This window comes from Myotis myotis, unplaced genomic scaffold (genome assembly GCF_014108235.1).
Source record: "Myotis myotis isolate mMyoMyo1 unplaced genomic scaffold, mMyoMyo1.p scaffold_m19_p_3, whole genome shotgun sequence".
NCBI lineage: Eukaryota > Metazoa > Chordata > Mammalia > Chiroptera > Vespertilionidae > Myotis > Myotis myotis.
Genome location: NW_023416335.1, coordinates 168,204,749 through 168,221,402, shown reverse-complemented (window position 1 = coordinate 168,221,402; position 16,654 = coordinate 168,204,749). Strand labels below are relative to the sequence as shown.

Here is a 16,654-nt window from a genome sequence, read left to right as displayed (position 1 = left end):
GAATCACAGTATTGAAATCACTTGCCAAGATTCTTCACAATATAAATCCTCATGATTAAAACATTTAGAAGTAGAAAGTTCATTTTTAAGAGGAAAAAATTTTTCTTATAGGGTCTTTTTATTACCTTCTTTAAATAGTTAAATTGAAACCATATTTGTTAAAATATGTTCCATTGCCTTTTTACAATGCCTGAGGGGGAATAATTTCAAAATAAAAAAAAAAATCTCCATTCTCTATTCCAATAGTTCAGCATATCATCAACCTAAAATGAAAAGTCTCCAAGAAATCACTTCATGTTTATTCTAAATTAAAACAAAGTCACAAAAACGAAACAAAACAAAAACTGCCCCACTCCTTAGACACACAGAGAATTAGGAGACTGTCTTCCAACACAGTGCTAAACTGTGCATACTTTTACTGCAATGTTTCAATAACTTGTAGAGGGCTGGGACTAGGAACAGGTACAGTTCCTAATATATTTAGATTTTTCTCTCATAAGTTTATATTTTTTCAAAACTATCTTTCCATTTCTCACTTTGCTGCATTTTCTCTTCTCCCATATTTCAGATTCTACCCAATCTATTACAGACCATTCCTGTTCTGTCTAAGTAATGGCGAGACCCTTCATGTCAGCATCAAATATTGTGCACAGCCTCACCATGCAGTGTCTAATTGCTACAAGATGACAACTATAAGTGTGATGCTACTTTCACTGTTGGGTTTAGTTAGGGAGTGCTTTAGCTTTTATCAGAGAGTGTATTTTTTTTTTTTATTAATCCAGAGACTTGAAAACTGAAAATTTCATCAATAAAATTCAAATTTACTCTAGACAATGTCAGATAGCTATTTTGATTTATTCTCTCAACAAATAAATTGACTGACTATATAATTGATTTCAGCAAGGAAGAGAGAGGGAGAGAGAGAAACATCAATGATGAGAGAATCATTGATTGACTGCCTCCTGTACACCCCCTACTGGGGATCCAGCCTGCAACCTGGGCACGTGCCCTTGGCCAGAATTGAACCAAGGACCCTTCAATCCACAGGCCAGTGCTCTATCCACTGAGCCAAACAAGCTAGGCTGGAAAACCTGGATTTACTTGTATCTCTACCACTTACTGGCTGTGTCAATTAGCCATGCAAGTTAATTAACCTTCCTAAAACCTTCATTTTTTCTCACCTGTAAAATTAGGATAATATCTTCCTCACAAAAATGTAAGATTCAAATGAGATAATCTATGTAAAAGCATAATAGTATGGTATTTGTTAATAATTAAAGCAATTAGGATATTACTAATAAGCCGTAAAACAAATCTGTTGAGATACATATCACAGAAGAAAATTCAAATATTAGTTATAAATGGATGGATCAATAATATAATACAATCTAGCCTTTCTTTCATTTCTTCCTTTGGATTTTAACATCAAAGATACCAAGTTTTCTATTCCTTTTGTAAGCTTTTCAAATGGAGTTCTGTGTCTTTTATTAAATGTAGTTTTATGAAATATTAGCATGCATTTCTGTGTAACTGGATAAAAAGGGAAGGGTGAATACAAAAGACTATAAGAACAATATAGACATAACAAAGGTTATACTTAATAATCAGGAGAAAGATAATCCACTGATTTTGAAGTGAATATTTGTTGGCTTCAGGCATCTATTCATCCTTTTTAGAAAATAAAATCAAGCTAGTCGTACTCTGGAAGAGCCTGTGTGCGCATAAGGAAATGGCCTCTGCTGCCCCACAGGATAAGGCATTCTTCAGACCTGGCAACAGCAATTTCTCCAGGTCTGGGCACATGATCCAGTCCAGGCTAATAAAGACAGAGGAAACTCAATCCTGGGTCTTTTGTCCAACTCATGAGCATATTGAACTTTTCTGCTGCTTACTTAAGTATCATCATGATGTGAGCCTGAGAATGTCAGGGGTCTACCTGAGAACACAAAGAGCCTAAAGATAAAGCCACCTCTGAGTAGACAGACTGGGAGATGCATCTAGAGAAAGGGGTGGGACTTGCAATCTGATTCAAACTGCTTACTGGGGCCACGTGTTCCACTGTTGGCTTAAGTCAGTTGGAGTAGGTGTTCTATCTTTTGCACCTCAAAGAATACAAACTTATTTAGGTATTATTTGCAAGACAATGGATAATCCTGATTTTTCCCAAAGTTTGATTCATAAGCCTGGATGATGTGTTGTGCATTTTGTTTTGTTTTTAACTTAAATTTTATTTTTCAATTACAGTGCACTCAATATTCTTGTATTCATTTCATGAGTACAGGATTGTGGTTGGAAAAATCATATATATTAGAAAGTGATCCCCCTGATATTTCCAATACCCACTCGGCCCCATACATAATTATTGCAATATTATTTACCTACATTCCCTATGCTGTGCTGTACATCCCTGTGGCTATATTGTAACTACCAATTTGTACTTTTAATCTCTTCACTTTTTTCACCCAATCCCTCAACCCTCTTCCCCTCTGGCAACCATCAGTGTGCGCTCTGTTGGATGAACCTTTTTTAAAAGTACTAATGGCAATGGATTTCTTTTCATGTGTATAAGAAATACATGAATCTAATAGCAAACAATCCCATTATTTCCTGGATACCATTTCTTAGGAATGAAACTAAAGTTTTAAACAATGACTAATAACTGATATAAAAAAACTAACTAAATGCTATTGGTAATGTAAAGATAATAAGAATCCAAAAGGTGTGATTGAATAATGTGGGAAGCTGTGAGTTATCCAGAAGTTGGGAGAGAACAATCTACACCCCCTCAGCCTTCTGCATATCAATGTTCCTCCTACTTATAATTATAAGTCACAGTGAAGTCAATGCCAAATTAAAGTGGGGTATCCAGTGAAAAGCACGTGGAGGCGCTGCACAAAGAGAAAGGGGCTGCTCAGGGAGGAAGAGGAAAACGCAGATATGAAAACTGTATCACATTAAGTCACAGTCCCACATCAAGTCTGCACTGCTTCTGAGATGATACTATAGAAGATAGCCAACTGCCTGGTACCTAGAAAACAGCCTTGGCTGGATTTGAGTTGGTGCCTGGAGATTTGGAGCCTCATTTCAGTGCACAGCTTGGCTTCCAGTCACTGGCAGAGCCTAGTGGGAAGGTCAACACTTTAATCTCCTGCTCTGCCCTCAGGGAATACTGACTAACTCTTGCTGAACAAGTGTCTCAGGTGTGAGCACAGCATCTTTAGCACTAGGCAGAGAGGCCTGGAAACCGGAGGCCAATTTCATTACAAATGAATTTGTCACAGCGTGTAAGTGTAGGAGTTGACTCAAAATGTAAGCCTAGAGAACTTGTCTTTTTTTAGTTTAAAAGTCAGAGAATGCCAGGAGAATTCAGTTGGTTGTATATTTGAAGTCAGAAATAGAAGCAACCTTTATTATAAATTGCACTAAATGTTTCAAGAAGGGCTAACTTGTCCAATTTCAGTTCCAGTATTATCTAAGCCAGTGGTTCTTAATTCTGGCTGCTTAAGAGAATTTATCAGATTTTTTTTTAATGGTGATACCAAGACTCCATTTCATCCCTATTATATAAGAATCTTAGGTGGTGGGGGTATACTAATAGGTCACAGAATATTTTGTCATTGTGCTTTGAGTATGCTGTGTAAACACATTAACTTTTAAAACTATAAACAATTTAAATATAATAATTTTTTAAACATTTAATCACCTTTATTTATTGTTTGTTTGTTTGTTTTTGTTAATCCTCACCCGAGGATATTTTCCATTGATTTTTAGAGAGAATGGAAGAGAGAGGTAAAGACAGAGAGAAACATCGATGTGGGAGAAACACATCAATTGGTTGCCTCCTGCAAGAGCTTCACCAGGGCCCCAGCCGGGGAGGAGCCTGCAACCAAGGTATATGCCCTTGACCAGACTCGAACCTGGGACCCTTTGGTCATCCTTAGGCTGATGCTCTATCCACTGAGCCAAACCGGCTAGGGCTAAATATAACAATTTTTGTAGCTATGTTTTTCATTTTCTAACTTGCTTTTTTAATTTTATATCATGGCTCTTTTAAAAAGAAATGAATGTGACTGGGGCTTCTCTTGACATCTCAAAGGCCCTATCTCAGGTTCTTATTCAAATCTCATCCTAGCCCATCTTGGCTAATTTTTATACTATTTACCTCTCTAGTATCCTCCACACTACCAGTGTGGATTAAAGGTAGCCACACAATTTCAGCACTCCTATCGTGGCTAGCTCCGCTCCACTTCCCCTTAAACCTGGGCTGTCCTGTGACTACTCTGACCAATGAAATATGGGAGAAGTGCTGCTGTTTTAATTCTAAACCTAACCTCTAAGAGCCAACAGTCACCATTTAAGAAGTCTGACTACTCTTCTACTGGAGAGACCATAGGGAGAAGTCCTGAGATCATGTGGGAAGGAAAGAGTTCTTCTGGCTGTGCCCAGATTTCCTGTCATCGCTACTGACATGCCCAGCATATAGTGAGGCCATCTAGAATCTTCCACCCCAGCTCCGCTTCCAGCAGAGTGACCCCAGTGAACACCATGTGGAGCAGAAGAATGTCCTGGCCAACCCCTCTCTGAAGTCCTGACCCACAATATTGTGAGATATAATAAAAGGGGTGCTTGTTTTAAACCACTGAGCTTTGGGGGCCACTTTTTTATGCAGCAACAGGTAGCTACGTGAATGTGGTCCCACAGACCACTAGTAGCATCACCCGGGAGCTTATTACAAATGCATATTCTTGGGCTCGACCCCAGACCTACGGGTCACGATATGCATGTTAATAACATCCCTAGGTTATTTGCATGTACATTTCAGCTTGAAAAGCACTGGGATAGCTCCTATAACTGTCCAGTTCCCAAATCAAGTGACTGGAATGAGCTCTTAATTCATATCAAATGTCACACATGCTCTGTGCAAGGCACCAGTTAGGTGCTGGGAGGATGAAACTTCCAATGACCCTTCTTGTTTGTCCATTTGGCTACACTCCTTTTTTGGTAGTTTCCCTTCATTGCTGAGAGCTACTCTTAAAGCTCCTTGAAGGGCAAACCAAGTCTTAAACAACTTTGAAATTCCCAAAGAGCCTTTCAGAGAATTGAGGTTTTAAAACTCATAATTGAATGGATGGAGGAAGGAAATAAAAAGAAAAAACTGCACCACCCTGCTAAAAATGGGAAAGGGGTACCTTATGTCTATTTTTAATAGATTAGGTTAAAAGGAAACAAAATGGCATGTTACTTTTTTACTTTTTTCTGTTTAAGATTTCCTTTGCATTAGCATAAAGCCCATTCCTTATTCAATCAAGTGTTAGTAGCTCATTGAGAGCAGTTTGCTCTATAGTGCCAACTACAGGAGCTCTTAACACCAACTATATCCCATATTAGGTTTGAGGTATTAAGGATATAGAGGTGAATATAAAGACCCAGCCCTGCCCTCAAGGTGCATAGTCCAATGAAGGAAATGGATTCACAAACATAAAATTTCAAGATAATACAGGAAGGTACATATAATTTCATAATTGGTAGGAATCATAAAAAGTTCCATATAATCAATTCGTTAGTTTAATACTTGAATCTACAGTAGAATATCTAGTGTAGGAATCATTAGTAGGCCTAACCGGTTTGGCTCAGTGGATAGAGCATTGGCCTGCGGACTCAAGGGTCCCAGGTTTGGTTCCTGTTGGGGGCATGTACCTTGCTTGCGGGCACATACCCAGTGGGGAGTGTGCGGGAGGCAGCTGATCGATGTTTCTCTGTCATTGATGTTTCTAACTCTCTATCCCTCTCCCTTCCTCTCTGTAAAAAACCAATAAAATATATTTTTTAAAAAAAGAATCATTAGTAATGGGGAACTCTCTTCCTCCTAAGGTGTCCCATTGCATATCTGAATAGTGTAAAATTCATTGTTTTCTTATATTGAACTAAAAATCCAAATCCCTTCTACTTATCGGTCCTAGGCCATTCATCACAGAAGCAACGCAAAACATGTCTAATGGCCACTCTCTCCTTGGTGGCATAGACACCTATGAGTGAAGAGAATGGAAATGATAAGAGAGGGATCTGAAGTAAGCAGATGGGAATCATGCTGAGTCAATTAAAAGAACAAACTGAAGAGAAGCAAACAAACAAACATAAAATGAGTCAGCACTGTTGTGTAAATTTCTTCAGCAGTGTCATGCTGAAACAGACCAGGGCACAGAGGGAAGTTTAGAGATCCAGGGCCTGAGACAGGTGAGTAGAAAGCACTCTGATTTTACTCAGTTACTATAATAACTACCTCATGACTATCTACTGTGTGCCAAATCAGGAACGCATTTAGGGAAATACTACTAGTCTTTAGAAATAACTTGCTTATAAAAATGAGTCCTTCATCTAGGTTAAAAAAGCCTCCTAGGGTGACGCATACACATAAACCTTCTTTACAAAAAAGTCGTCTTACCTTTACAAACCTTGCAACAGCTATGAGACAAGGTGATCTGTTGAGACTCTGGACAATCCAAAGCTGGACAGCCTGAACTCTCAACCAGCTTCATGGTCTGCTCCTGTTAGACAACAGAAAATAAATGCTTCCGACTTCTGAATTAGGACTTCCTGAGAAGTTTTCAGATCCAGAATCTGGAAGGGCTCTTCTGATAGAAAACGAAAATTTTCATTCTGAGAACTGCTGCCTAGGCCACAGGCTCATTAATGATCTTAAACCACAAGGGGAAAGCCTTTGAAATGGACAATCAGCGCTTGGAAAGCACTTTAAAATGGATACTGCCGTCATGCCTACAATATGCCAAACATGATCATTTTTCAGGGCAATCCTGAAAAATTCTGCTGGTTTTACAACACATTTGCACATCCAGATGACAATGTGGCAAAGACACAGCTTGAATCAGATCAACAGCTCACTGAAAATAAATAAATAAATAAAAACTGAGCTTTTTAACATTCTCATTTGAAATTTTTCTAAACTGTTGTAAGGAGATTCTCACAGGTGTCTTTGTGGAGGACTATTGGTGGTCTCCCAACAAAACTATAAGGGGAATGATGGCCGGATTCATATCTCCTGAGAATGAATGCCTAAAATATCTTCTGACATGTATTTGGTATTCAAAAAAAACTTCCTTAAAGAGATGAATAAATCAATGTCTTATTACAGTACTAGCAATCAAAGTAGATAAAATCCTTCTCAAGGAGAAACCAAAATACAAAATACTTTTCTGATAAATGTATCAGCCCTGCTCTCAAAGCAAACATTTGGCTTCTAGACTGTCAGTCTCTAACCTCTGAAAAACTGGGTCATTAACAATGTTACATTATGCTTATTGGTACATAAGTAATGAAATAACTGTTGAAACTTGCAGGCGTACACTCAATGCTGTTCAACAGACTAGATTTTTAGTTATCATTTCTGTAAGAACTGCGTTTATGGGAGAAGTATTCATTTCAACATCTCCCTCTTCCCGGTTTATGTATGAAAAAGATCTTCAAATCATAATCTCTTAGCAAGAAAGTAGCAGGCCCAGCCAGTGTGGCTCAGTAGTTGAGCATCAATCTTTGAACCAGGAGGTCATGGTTAGATTCCTTTCCTCTCTGAAATCAATAAGAAATCTTAAAAAAAAGAAAGTGGCAGGACATGTATATACAGTGGAGTCAAATGCTAGTCTTCCTTTGACTTGACAGCAATATCCATTCTGATAATGTTATTTCCAGAACCACAGTGTTTTTCTGTGTTACCCATACTCCCAGGACACATTTTCAAGGCCACAAAAGTGACAGCAAAGGAACAAAGAAGGATTAGACTTGACAGCCCAGAAAATAGAAGCATAAGAGAGCTGCCAATTATGTAGAGGTGTAAATACAGAAGCCAAGGGACCTGAGGGAAAAGAAACAATGGAAGTCCTTACTGTTCAGAATTTAGTCAAGAACTACAAAAGCTTATGATAATCTGGGATAGCTGTGCTGTATAATCAATAGCCACCAGCTCCATAGAGCTCTTGAACACTGCAAATGCAGTAAAATTTACACAAGATTTTGAAGACTTAGCATGACAAAATAATGTAAAATATTTCATTAAGAGTGCTATATAGATTACATGTTAAAATAATATTTGATATATGAAGTTAAATATAGAAAATTTAGCCCAATAAAAATTACCTTTGTTATTCGTATCATATTTCCATTGGACAGCACAGCATTAGAGGGTAGGAAATGGTGCCTTTTGTTTGAGCAAATAAAATATTTACTAAGCAACCAGAGTTGTCTATAAAGACTTCTCACTAAACCAATTTAAAATTAAAGCATTTTATAGCTATTTTAAAATCAACTATCCCAGTAAATTTCTAAACCACAATGATTAGTATTAGGAAACACAATGGTCAGATAAAAAGAATACACACACCCACACACATTAGGTAGAAAACTTCAGTCACCCTTGAGAATTTTAAATTTAGAGCTGATATTTCAAAGTTAGAGTTTACCATTAGAAGCCAGCTGATGAACGTTTTCCACTTTCCTTAAAGTGACTTTTCTCTGATTCTATTTTCTCAATTTGGAGTCACTGTATCTTCCTCCAATTCTTACTGTATAGTGGGACCTATTCCACTCAAAGCAGCACTGGGATAGGAATGCTGACAGAGAGCCGGGCCCCCTTGAAATACAGGTCAGCAATCCATGCTAACAGTCTTCCTATGCGTCAGCTCCCACATCAGAGGAGACCCCATTCAAAACCAAAGGAGCAGCTAGAATACTTCACAATAAGCATGAAGAAAGCAGAGCTTTCGTATTCTAGAAATCAAATCTGTCACAGTCTTGCCTCATTATGTCTCCTCTTGCTTATCCCAAAAGTCTTTCAACTTAAGATGCCTGAAGTATGTAGTTGGCTTTTTTATATTCAATTATCTTGGCAAAAATCTTAGGATTTTCCTTTCCCCAACATTTAAAACTCATAAATGTTTGTCGTTTATTGGTGGTGCCAGCATGGTAAATCATTTAACTTAATTTTCTACATAACCTATACATACTAAATCATCCCCAAAACTCATGTATGGGAGGCATTTAAAAAGGAAAATTAAAATTCAAATAGAAATGAAACCCTAAAGCAGAAACTTTATATATAGACAGTTTCCTTCAGGTAGAATGTGGCTTGAAATACATTATTGTCAAGAAATATAACATTATAGTTTATAAAAGGCAAATATGAAGTGTTCTGAAACATACTTAGCTTTTCAATGAGCAGATCAAGAAGCAGAGTTAAAAAGAATTGAATTTGCTTCAGAAGCATACTTCAAGAGGCCAAGGCAGTACATTTAAAAATAATTCCCTTTCAAATCTTGTAAGATGTTCCTCCCAAAGGGATTAAGATTAATATCAGCCTCATCTCCATCCAACAGCTAATTCTTTTTAGGTAATTTTTATGTTTTGTTTTTAATTGGATTGAGTGATATTTCTTACAAGGGTCAAAACCTCAAGTGACAACAGGCTGTCTATCTTTAGCTACATTTTCTTCAAAACAGAAAATAGGGAGGTGATTTGAATTTAGAAAATATAAGATAACTTCATAAAACTTTAATTTTACAAAAAAGCATTTTATATATTGGTAAAAATATTTTACAACTATTAATTTACATGTTTGCAAAATAATGGGAATTTCAATATATTTGAACTCTACTTTATATCTTAAATTTTCCCTTAGATGTTTTAAAGGTATCACAAGGGTGAGGTTTTAAGGAAACATTAACTGTGTTTGTATAACTGAAATAGTTTTGAAAAACTCGTGAAAAGTTTTCTTACCTTGCACTCATAGAGAACACATACTCCAGACGAGGAATAGACTGTATGTCTTTCTCCTTCAAAGTAGGTTCGCCCTTGAAATTGGCATATTGCTTTGGGGGAAAAAATACATACATATTTATTTTTTATTTTTCATTGAGAAAAATAGTTTCCAAGTGTTCAGATTATTCTGCAACAATAGTTTTCTGTTCTCCTGCCTTTCCACGGTGTTTGAGTAAGTATACACCTAAATTCAATCTAACATAAGGCACATGCAGGGTTGAGTTACCATCATGCCCTTTGAGTTCAGAGAGTAAAATAAGGGACAGAAAGGGTAAGTGGCAATGGAAATGGCAAGTCAGAATTAGACTCTGAGAAAGGAGTGTCCATAAACAAACTCTCAGCCAATCATCTGCCGCTAGATGATGTCTCACATATTGGGATATTAAGCAGGTGCATAGGGTGGCTCCAAATCAAGGTCAACACAAATATGAGGAAAGTTCATTTTTTTATATACCATTATAGAACTTTCAAACAGAAAATTCAAAAGAAGCTGTATTAATTTCAGCACATGCATGTATATGTCATGTCATGGGTTGGTATTATTTTATGTTTAAGGACAGATGGGTTAGGGCACCCTATCTAGGATGTTGAATCTGGGCCTGCCTTGCTTCCATCACAATTAAATGAAATTTTGGAAGAGAACTTCACATTCATTCGATGGGGAAAACATTAATTTAATTAGTGAAAATGTATAGAAAGTGTCTAATAATTCTTTGAGACTTTCAAAACATTTACTTAAAATTCATACAAGTGTTTAGCGAAGGGAAATTGTGTGCTTGTTTTGAAAGGAATGCTTCACACTACCCAGGTTTCTCCTCACCATAACGGAGACAGATCTACCCTGAAGCCATTGAGGCTTAACCTTCAGTATCAGTCTCTGGCTTAGACCCCCTTCTAAGATTCTGAACTAACTGTTGTTTTTCTCTAAAAGGATGTCACTCAGCATTGTAGAGGCTTGGAAGCCCTACAACACCTCCATCACCTCAAGCGAATTATTTCAAAAGACCAGTGGAAATGATGACAGGAAAAGATTCTGTTAGCCCTATGTACCAAATTCAATGTTCACTTTTAAAATTCTAGTATGTTAACCCTATGTACAAAATTCAATGTTCACTTTTAACTACATGAATTTTACTAAGTCGATGTGTATATTTCCTTTACATTTCATTGTAAGACTAGAAGGAAGGTTTTTTATCTTCAGAATTTATATATTCCCATGACTTTTAAAGTATCAAGTTGCACAGCATAATTTTAATACAGAAATTAGACATACTTTCTATTAATAACATTAAATATAAATATATATGGTTGTACTACAAATATTCATATTTAAAGCGTAAACCAACTTTCACCTTTGCTGAAAATTAACTGATTATTTATGCACACTTACATAATGGAAAGCATGCATATTTTTTAAATGTCATCCTACAACCAATCTCCTTACTCAGCTTTTATTAATAATTTCACTATACAATATGTATCACTGGCGAACTGATCTTAAAATTTTGGAGCACGCTAGAAAATACAACTCACATGCATAAGTTATACTACTTAAAAACTGGCTGAAGCTTGCTCACTCATGAATATTCAACATAAAACTACAGATTTGTCAGCTGCATACTATCTGTCATGTGAATAAATAGCATGTGCATTTACTTAATGAACCTGATTATAAAATATATCTCTCCAACATGTAATTTTTAAGTGTGCTTTTTTTTCTCTTTTCTTATGAGATTCAGTAACCTCAAAATGCCAAAATCTGGCATGTGTTCAATTACACCTAATAAGTAGCACAATTTATAAGATAATGAGAACAAATAAAACTTTCGTACTCCCATTCAGCACCTGCCATTCAAAGATTTCTAAGCCTATTATATGACTTGATAACTGCAGCCTATTTAAGTCCAAGGGTATGTTGAAGGAAAAAACCGATGCTCCAAGCCTTTTTGGAGCAGAGGGGAGAGGAAGTCCTGTAAGAAACACAAGGGTAAGTTCTCCTCATACAAAGTCTTATGATAATTTAATATTCAAGCAGAGCAGATGGACCGTCTGTTAGAAACTCTTAATTCAAAAGATTCAAATAGGCAACTTGTGGGACGATAGGGCACCAAATGGAGCTTGGCAGAGGGAGGAAGCACAAAAACAAACGAGATCACAATTGCTTCATATCCTTCCAAGCAATGAGCACAAACAGGGTGAACTTGGCTCAGGGAGAACCAAAGTGAGTGGTTTTTGTCTTGAACTCAGAAAAATCTATAATCTTTCCTAAAAATACTACAAAAAATCCTGAAAATGCCACTAGGATGGCCTTAGGACTTAGGAGTAGATTGAAGGGGCAAAAGTCATATTTATTTATTAATACATTTAACAGACCTGTACTGAGCTCCCACTATGGTTTGGTAGCCAGATGAATGATCAATATTAAGATAAGTGCATTTTATGTACTTTATATATGTTTTACTTTGATTTTAGGAATATGAAAAGAAATGCAGATTCTTATGTTCAAGGGAAGTAATAACAATAATAATAATTTATTGGGGGGGAAAAGATGAATGGGACTGACTCAGGCCCTCACTCTGTAGTAGGACAGACAGACTCATGCACAACTAACTACAACGAAAGCCGAACTGAAGTGCTATAACTGAGAAACTCATCAATTCTAATGTTAGCACAGGAGACTGAGTGGTGAACTTCTAAGAGGGGACAACTAGCAAAGGGTAAGGCAACAAATAAAAGCTGGTGCAGCCAGACTCTGCCAAGTGGGAAGTCATCTTCACCCTCGGGCTAAGGAACAAGGAAAGGAAATGGTTTTACTGGAGCCCGATGTGAGCCAGTCACGAAGGAGAGGCTGCTGAGTGAGAGCGTGATCATGCGACACTCAGCGACTGCCAGAAACACAGGCTGGTGCAGCGAAGGAGCAGGGAAGAGACATGGCCAACTCTCTCTCCTGCCTCTCCTCCTGCTTTCCAATTTCCTGCTTGTGCCTTCCATTGGCAAACCCTATCCAATGCCAGCTGGCAGGGAGACCAGGGTGATGCAGTCTGCAGAAATCTGGCTCCTGGGGCATGGACCTGGGAAGAGAAGGAGGTGAGGGAAGAATAACCAGCACAGGTGGCTGTCATATAAATTCACTTGAAAGCATGAAGAGAGGTCCGGTTTACAGGAATAGGTGGTTTTGAAGGACATGAGAGAGTGCAACACAGAACAAATACATTTTAAGAGAAAAAAATGGAGACATTAAAAAAAAATGCAAATTCACTGTAAGGAAAAATCCAGAGATTTTCAAAATGAGGTAGGCCAAAGGCAAGAGGAAGGAACTGAGAGCAAGTGTCCAAACAGGAAGGAACGCAGAGTAGGCCTACTATCCGATTTTAACCAAGGCCCCTGCAAGTATGACGAACAAAGCCTCAGAGATAATAATAATCACATGGCTACCACAATGACTGCGAGAAAGTCTCTAGAATTCCCTAACGGAAATGTACTTGCCTGCTGACCTTTTTCTAGTAGAGTATAAAGCAAGGGTGGGGAACATCCAGCCTACAGGCCATAAAAGGCCTGCAAAATCATTTGACCTGGTCCTGCCAAGGCATTAGGGGTGAGTTGATTAAATGTTTGACCAACTATAGCTGGCTAATTTTTAAATAGATAACTTTATATGATCTGCAAATCCTATATAATAAAAGCCTAATATGCTAAGCGTCTGGTCGTCCAGTCGTTTGTTCAACCAATTAAAGCATAATATGCCAAGGATATGCTAAGGCCGCTCAACCACTTGCTATGACATGCACTGACTGCCAGGGGCAGACAGTCGACTGGTAGGTTAGCTTGCTGCTGGGGTCTGCCAATCGGGACTGAGGGAGTTGGCCTGGACACACCTTGGAGTCATCCCATGGTCCCTCCCGTGTCCCCCCCCCAGCCCTGATCATGCACCAATTGGGTCCCTCGGCCTGGCCTGCACCCTCTCACAATCCGGAACCCCTTGGGAGATTTTTGGGGTGCCGATTTCAGCTCAATCCCTCTCAACACAGGAGCTTCCCCCTGGTGGTTAGTGTGTTCCCACAGGGGGAGTGCCACTCACCCAGAAGCTGGGCTCACAGGGGTGGTAGGAGCCTCTCCCGACTCCACGGCAGTACAAAGAATGTCAAACTAAGCCTTCAGTCGGACATCCCCTGAGGGTTCCCAGACTGTGAGAGGGCACAGGCCAGGCTGAGAGACTCTCCCCCCTCCCTCCACTGAGTGCATGAATTTTGTGTACCGGGCCTCTAGAGATGTTATAAATATCCAAATGGCCCTTGGCAGAAAAATGGTTCCCCACCCCTGGTATAAAGTAAAAGAAATCAATTCTCCAACCAAAAAACAAACAAACAAAAAATCATTTTGCTGTACTGAGTTCTTTAATATAATTGCATTCACATGTTCATAGTCAAAGGCTTCCCCACGTCGGATGCTCAAGTGTTTGCGTGTGTGCATATACACACTACATTTCTGATATAATTCTGGATTCCTATACCCCAAATCATTTACCAGCTTAAAGCAGAACTCTATCAACTCGGCTACATTTTTAAACATCTATGTTTAAATTATTTATTGAATATAGTGCATGTATATATTATATATGTATTTTAAGATATGAAATTTCTAGGAAAATAATCATGAAATACAGTTCTATCACTTTACAGACAAAGAAGGTAGGCCCTGTGAAATCAGACTAACCCATACAACTATATCTACTCTTAAATTTTTAATATGCCCATCTGGTGTGGCTTAGTGGTTGAGCATTAACCTGTGAACCAGGAGGTCGAGGTTTGATTCCTGGTCAGGGCACATGCATGGGTTGCGAGCTCAATCCCAGTGGGAGGCATGCAGGAGGCAGCCAATCCATGATTTTCTCTCATCATTGATGTTTCTATCTCTCTCCCTCTCCCTTCCTCTCTGAAATAATAAAAATATTTTTTTAAAAAATTATTAATATTAATCAATGTTAAATGCACATTTACTGTGACTGTGGTAAATGATGCTGCTTGTATAACTCCAGGGGGTACCATTCATATCCTGGTCTATGGGAATTATGGCACCCAGAGCTGTCCAGTGCACGGACTCTTTGCCATAGGTGGGGGCATATTTAGAACTTGGGGAAATTCAGTAGGATGACATAACAATTGGCATATGTATTTAACTGGGGCTATATTCAACATCACTAGTTTCATAGTTACTAGCGCTATAATTAAGAAAGACTCTGCAAAAACAATTAATGTAAAGTATTTTCACTTCATTTCCCTCCCGTTTTAACTATCAGGTAGAATTAGAAAGACAGGAAATGGTATAGATGTAAATATGAAAGTCATCACTTGTAAAAAAAAGTGAAAAGTAATTTATAGTGCAGATTGAGAAACAGGTAAGTGACAGAAGCCAGTAAAATTCAAAACACCCTAAATTACACATTAAAATCCAGATTTACTGGTTATCGATGCACAATCAGAAAATGCAGATCCCTCTAATGAGATTTCAATCAACTTCTACAAAACACTGTAGAAAGAAATATCCAAATCTATAGAAAAATATGTTAGAATATAAAAGCAAAAGGACATCATATCATATTTCACTTCAAAACATTTCCTCAGTACATATGTAACTTTTCCTTTTTATCACTGGATTGAAAAACCATTTGTCAACTTTAAACTTCCCAATTGGTATCAACACTTTTAAAAATGATCCAACATAAAATTAAAAGTTATAGATACTAAGAACAAAATCAGTTATAATTCACATAGGTGGGAAAGGGGATTTGTGGTTTCTTTAAAATTATATTTGAAAACACTAGGTATCAGAGATCTATTTTTTAAAGATAAAAATATTTTTATTTCAGAGAGGGAGAGAGAGATAGAAACATCAGTGATGAAAGAGAGTCATTGATCAGCTGCCTCCTGCATGTCCCCCACCAGGATCGGGCCCACAACCCAAGCATGTTCCCTTGACCAAATTGAACCCGGGACCCTTCAGTCCATAGGCCAATGCTCTATCCACTGAGCCAAACCAGCTAGGGTGGTATCAGAGATCTTTAAATTGTTTAAGCCATCTGTAAAGGCAGAATTGTATTTAGTAGTAGCTTTTTTATGGTGCTCTTTGAAATCTTAATTTCCTCTGGGAGAGCTCTTAAACATCTCAGGTACAATAGTAGTTATTTCATTCTAAGCCAACATGATATTTAAGAGTGACTGATACACAAATCAAAGCTGTTGGATGAGAAAATATCTCATTAACTGTAAATATGCATATTCATATTTATATTTTAGCTTTTTAAAATGCACAAAAAATGCATTCACAAGGGAGCCTAAAATTCTGTGGAGTTAAACAAAAAAGCAATCTAAAAGTGTTTTGATATTATTAAAAGATTCCAAATAAACTGTGCTGCATTTATCCAGCCCATAATCTTTTTTGTAATATGGACTCACTTGGAGTCAACTGTTAACAATTTGGTTGTAATAAAAGTCTTGAGCACTAGCAGCTATAAATTAATTTGTCCCTCTTCTACAATGCTTACATCTCTTTTAGGGCACTCAACACATTTTCCTTTTCTTTAGGGAGTTGTACATTTTTTAAAATCTTCCTACATAAAAACAGGAACAGCGAGTGTCTTCATCTCTGGATCTTACACAGCACCCGGCATGAACTCTAAAGGTTTGTTCCTCTTTTTTTTAAGTTCTCTTCCAGCATCCTGTTTGATGAAAAGTCTGAAAACAATTCAACTGGACCTCTCTGAAATTCACATTTTCCTTTAAATATACCATTATCCTTTGATCTTGCTTCTTATGATAAAGGTTCTCTAAAT

General features: G+C 37.6%; 1 protein-coding gene across 3 annotated transcripts in view; it reads right to left on the bottom strand.

Annotated features, from left to right (window-relative positions):
- NELL2 (neural EGFL like 2) overlaps positions 1-16,654 on the bottom strand; it is a 364,677-nt gene that overhangs the window by 176,852 nt on the left and 171,171 nt on the right. For all 3 annotated transcript variants that reach the window (XM_036301575.1, XM_036301574.1, XM_036301573.1), the window contains exons 11-12: positions 9,784-9,875; positions 6,443-6,545 (exon numbers count right to left, since the gene is read on the bottom strand). In XM_036301575.1, coding sequence (XP_036157468.1) covers positions 6,443-6,545; positions 9,784-9,875 — 195 coding nt within the window. The remainder of the gene's footprint in view (positions 1-6,442; positions 6,546-9,783; positions 9,876-16,654) is intronic.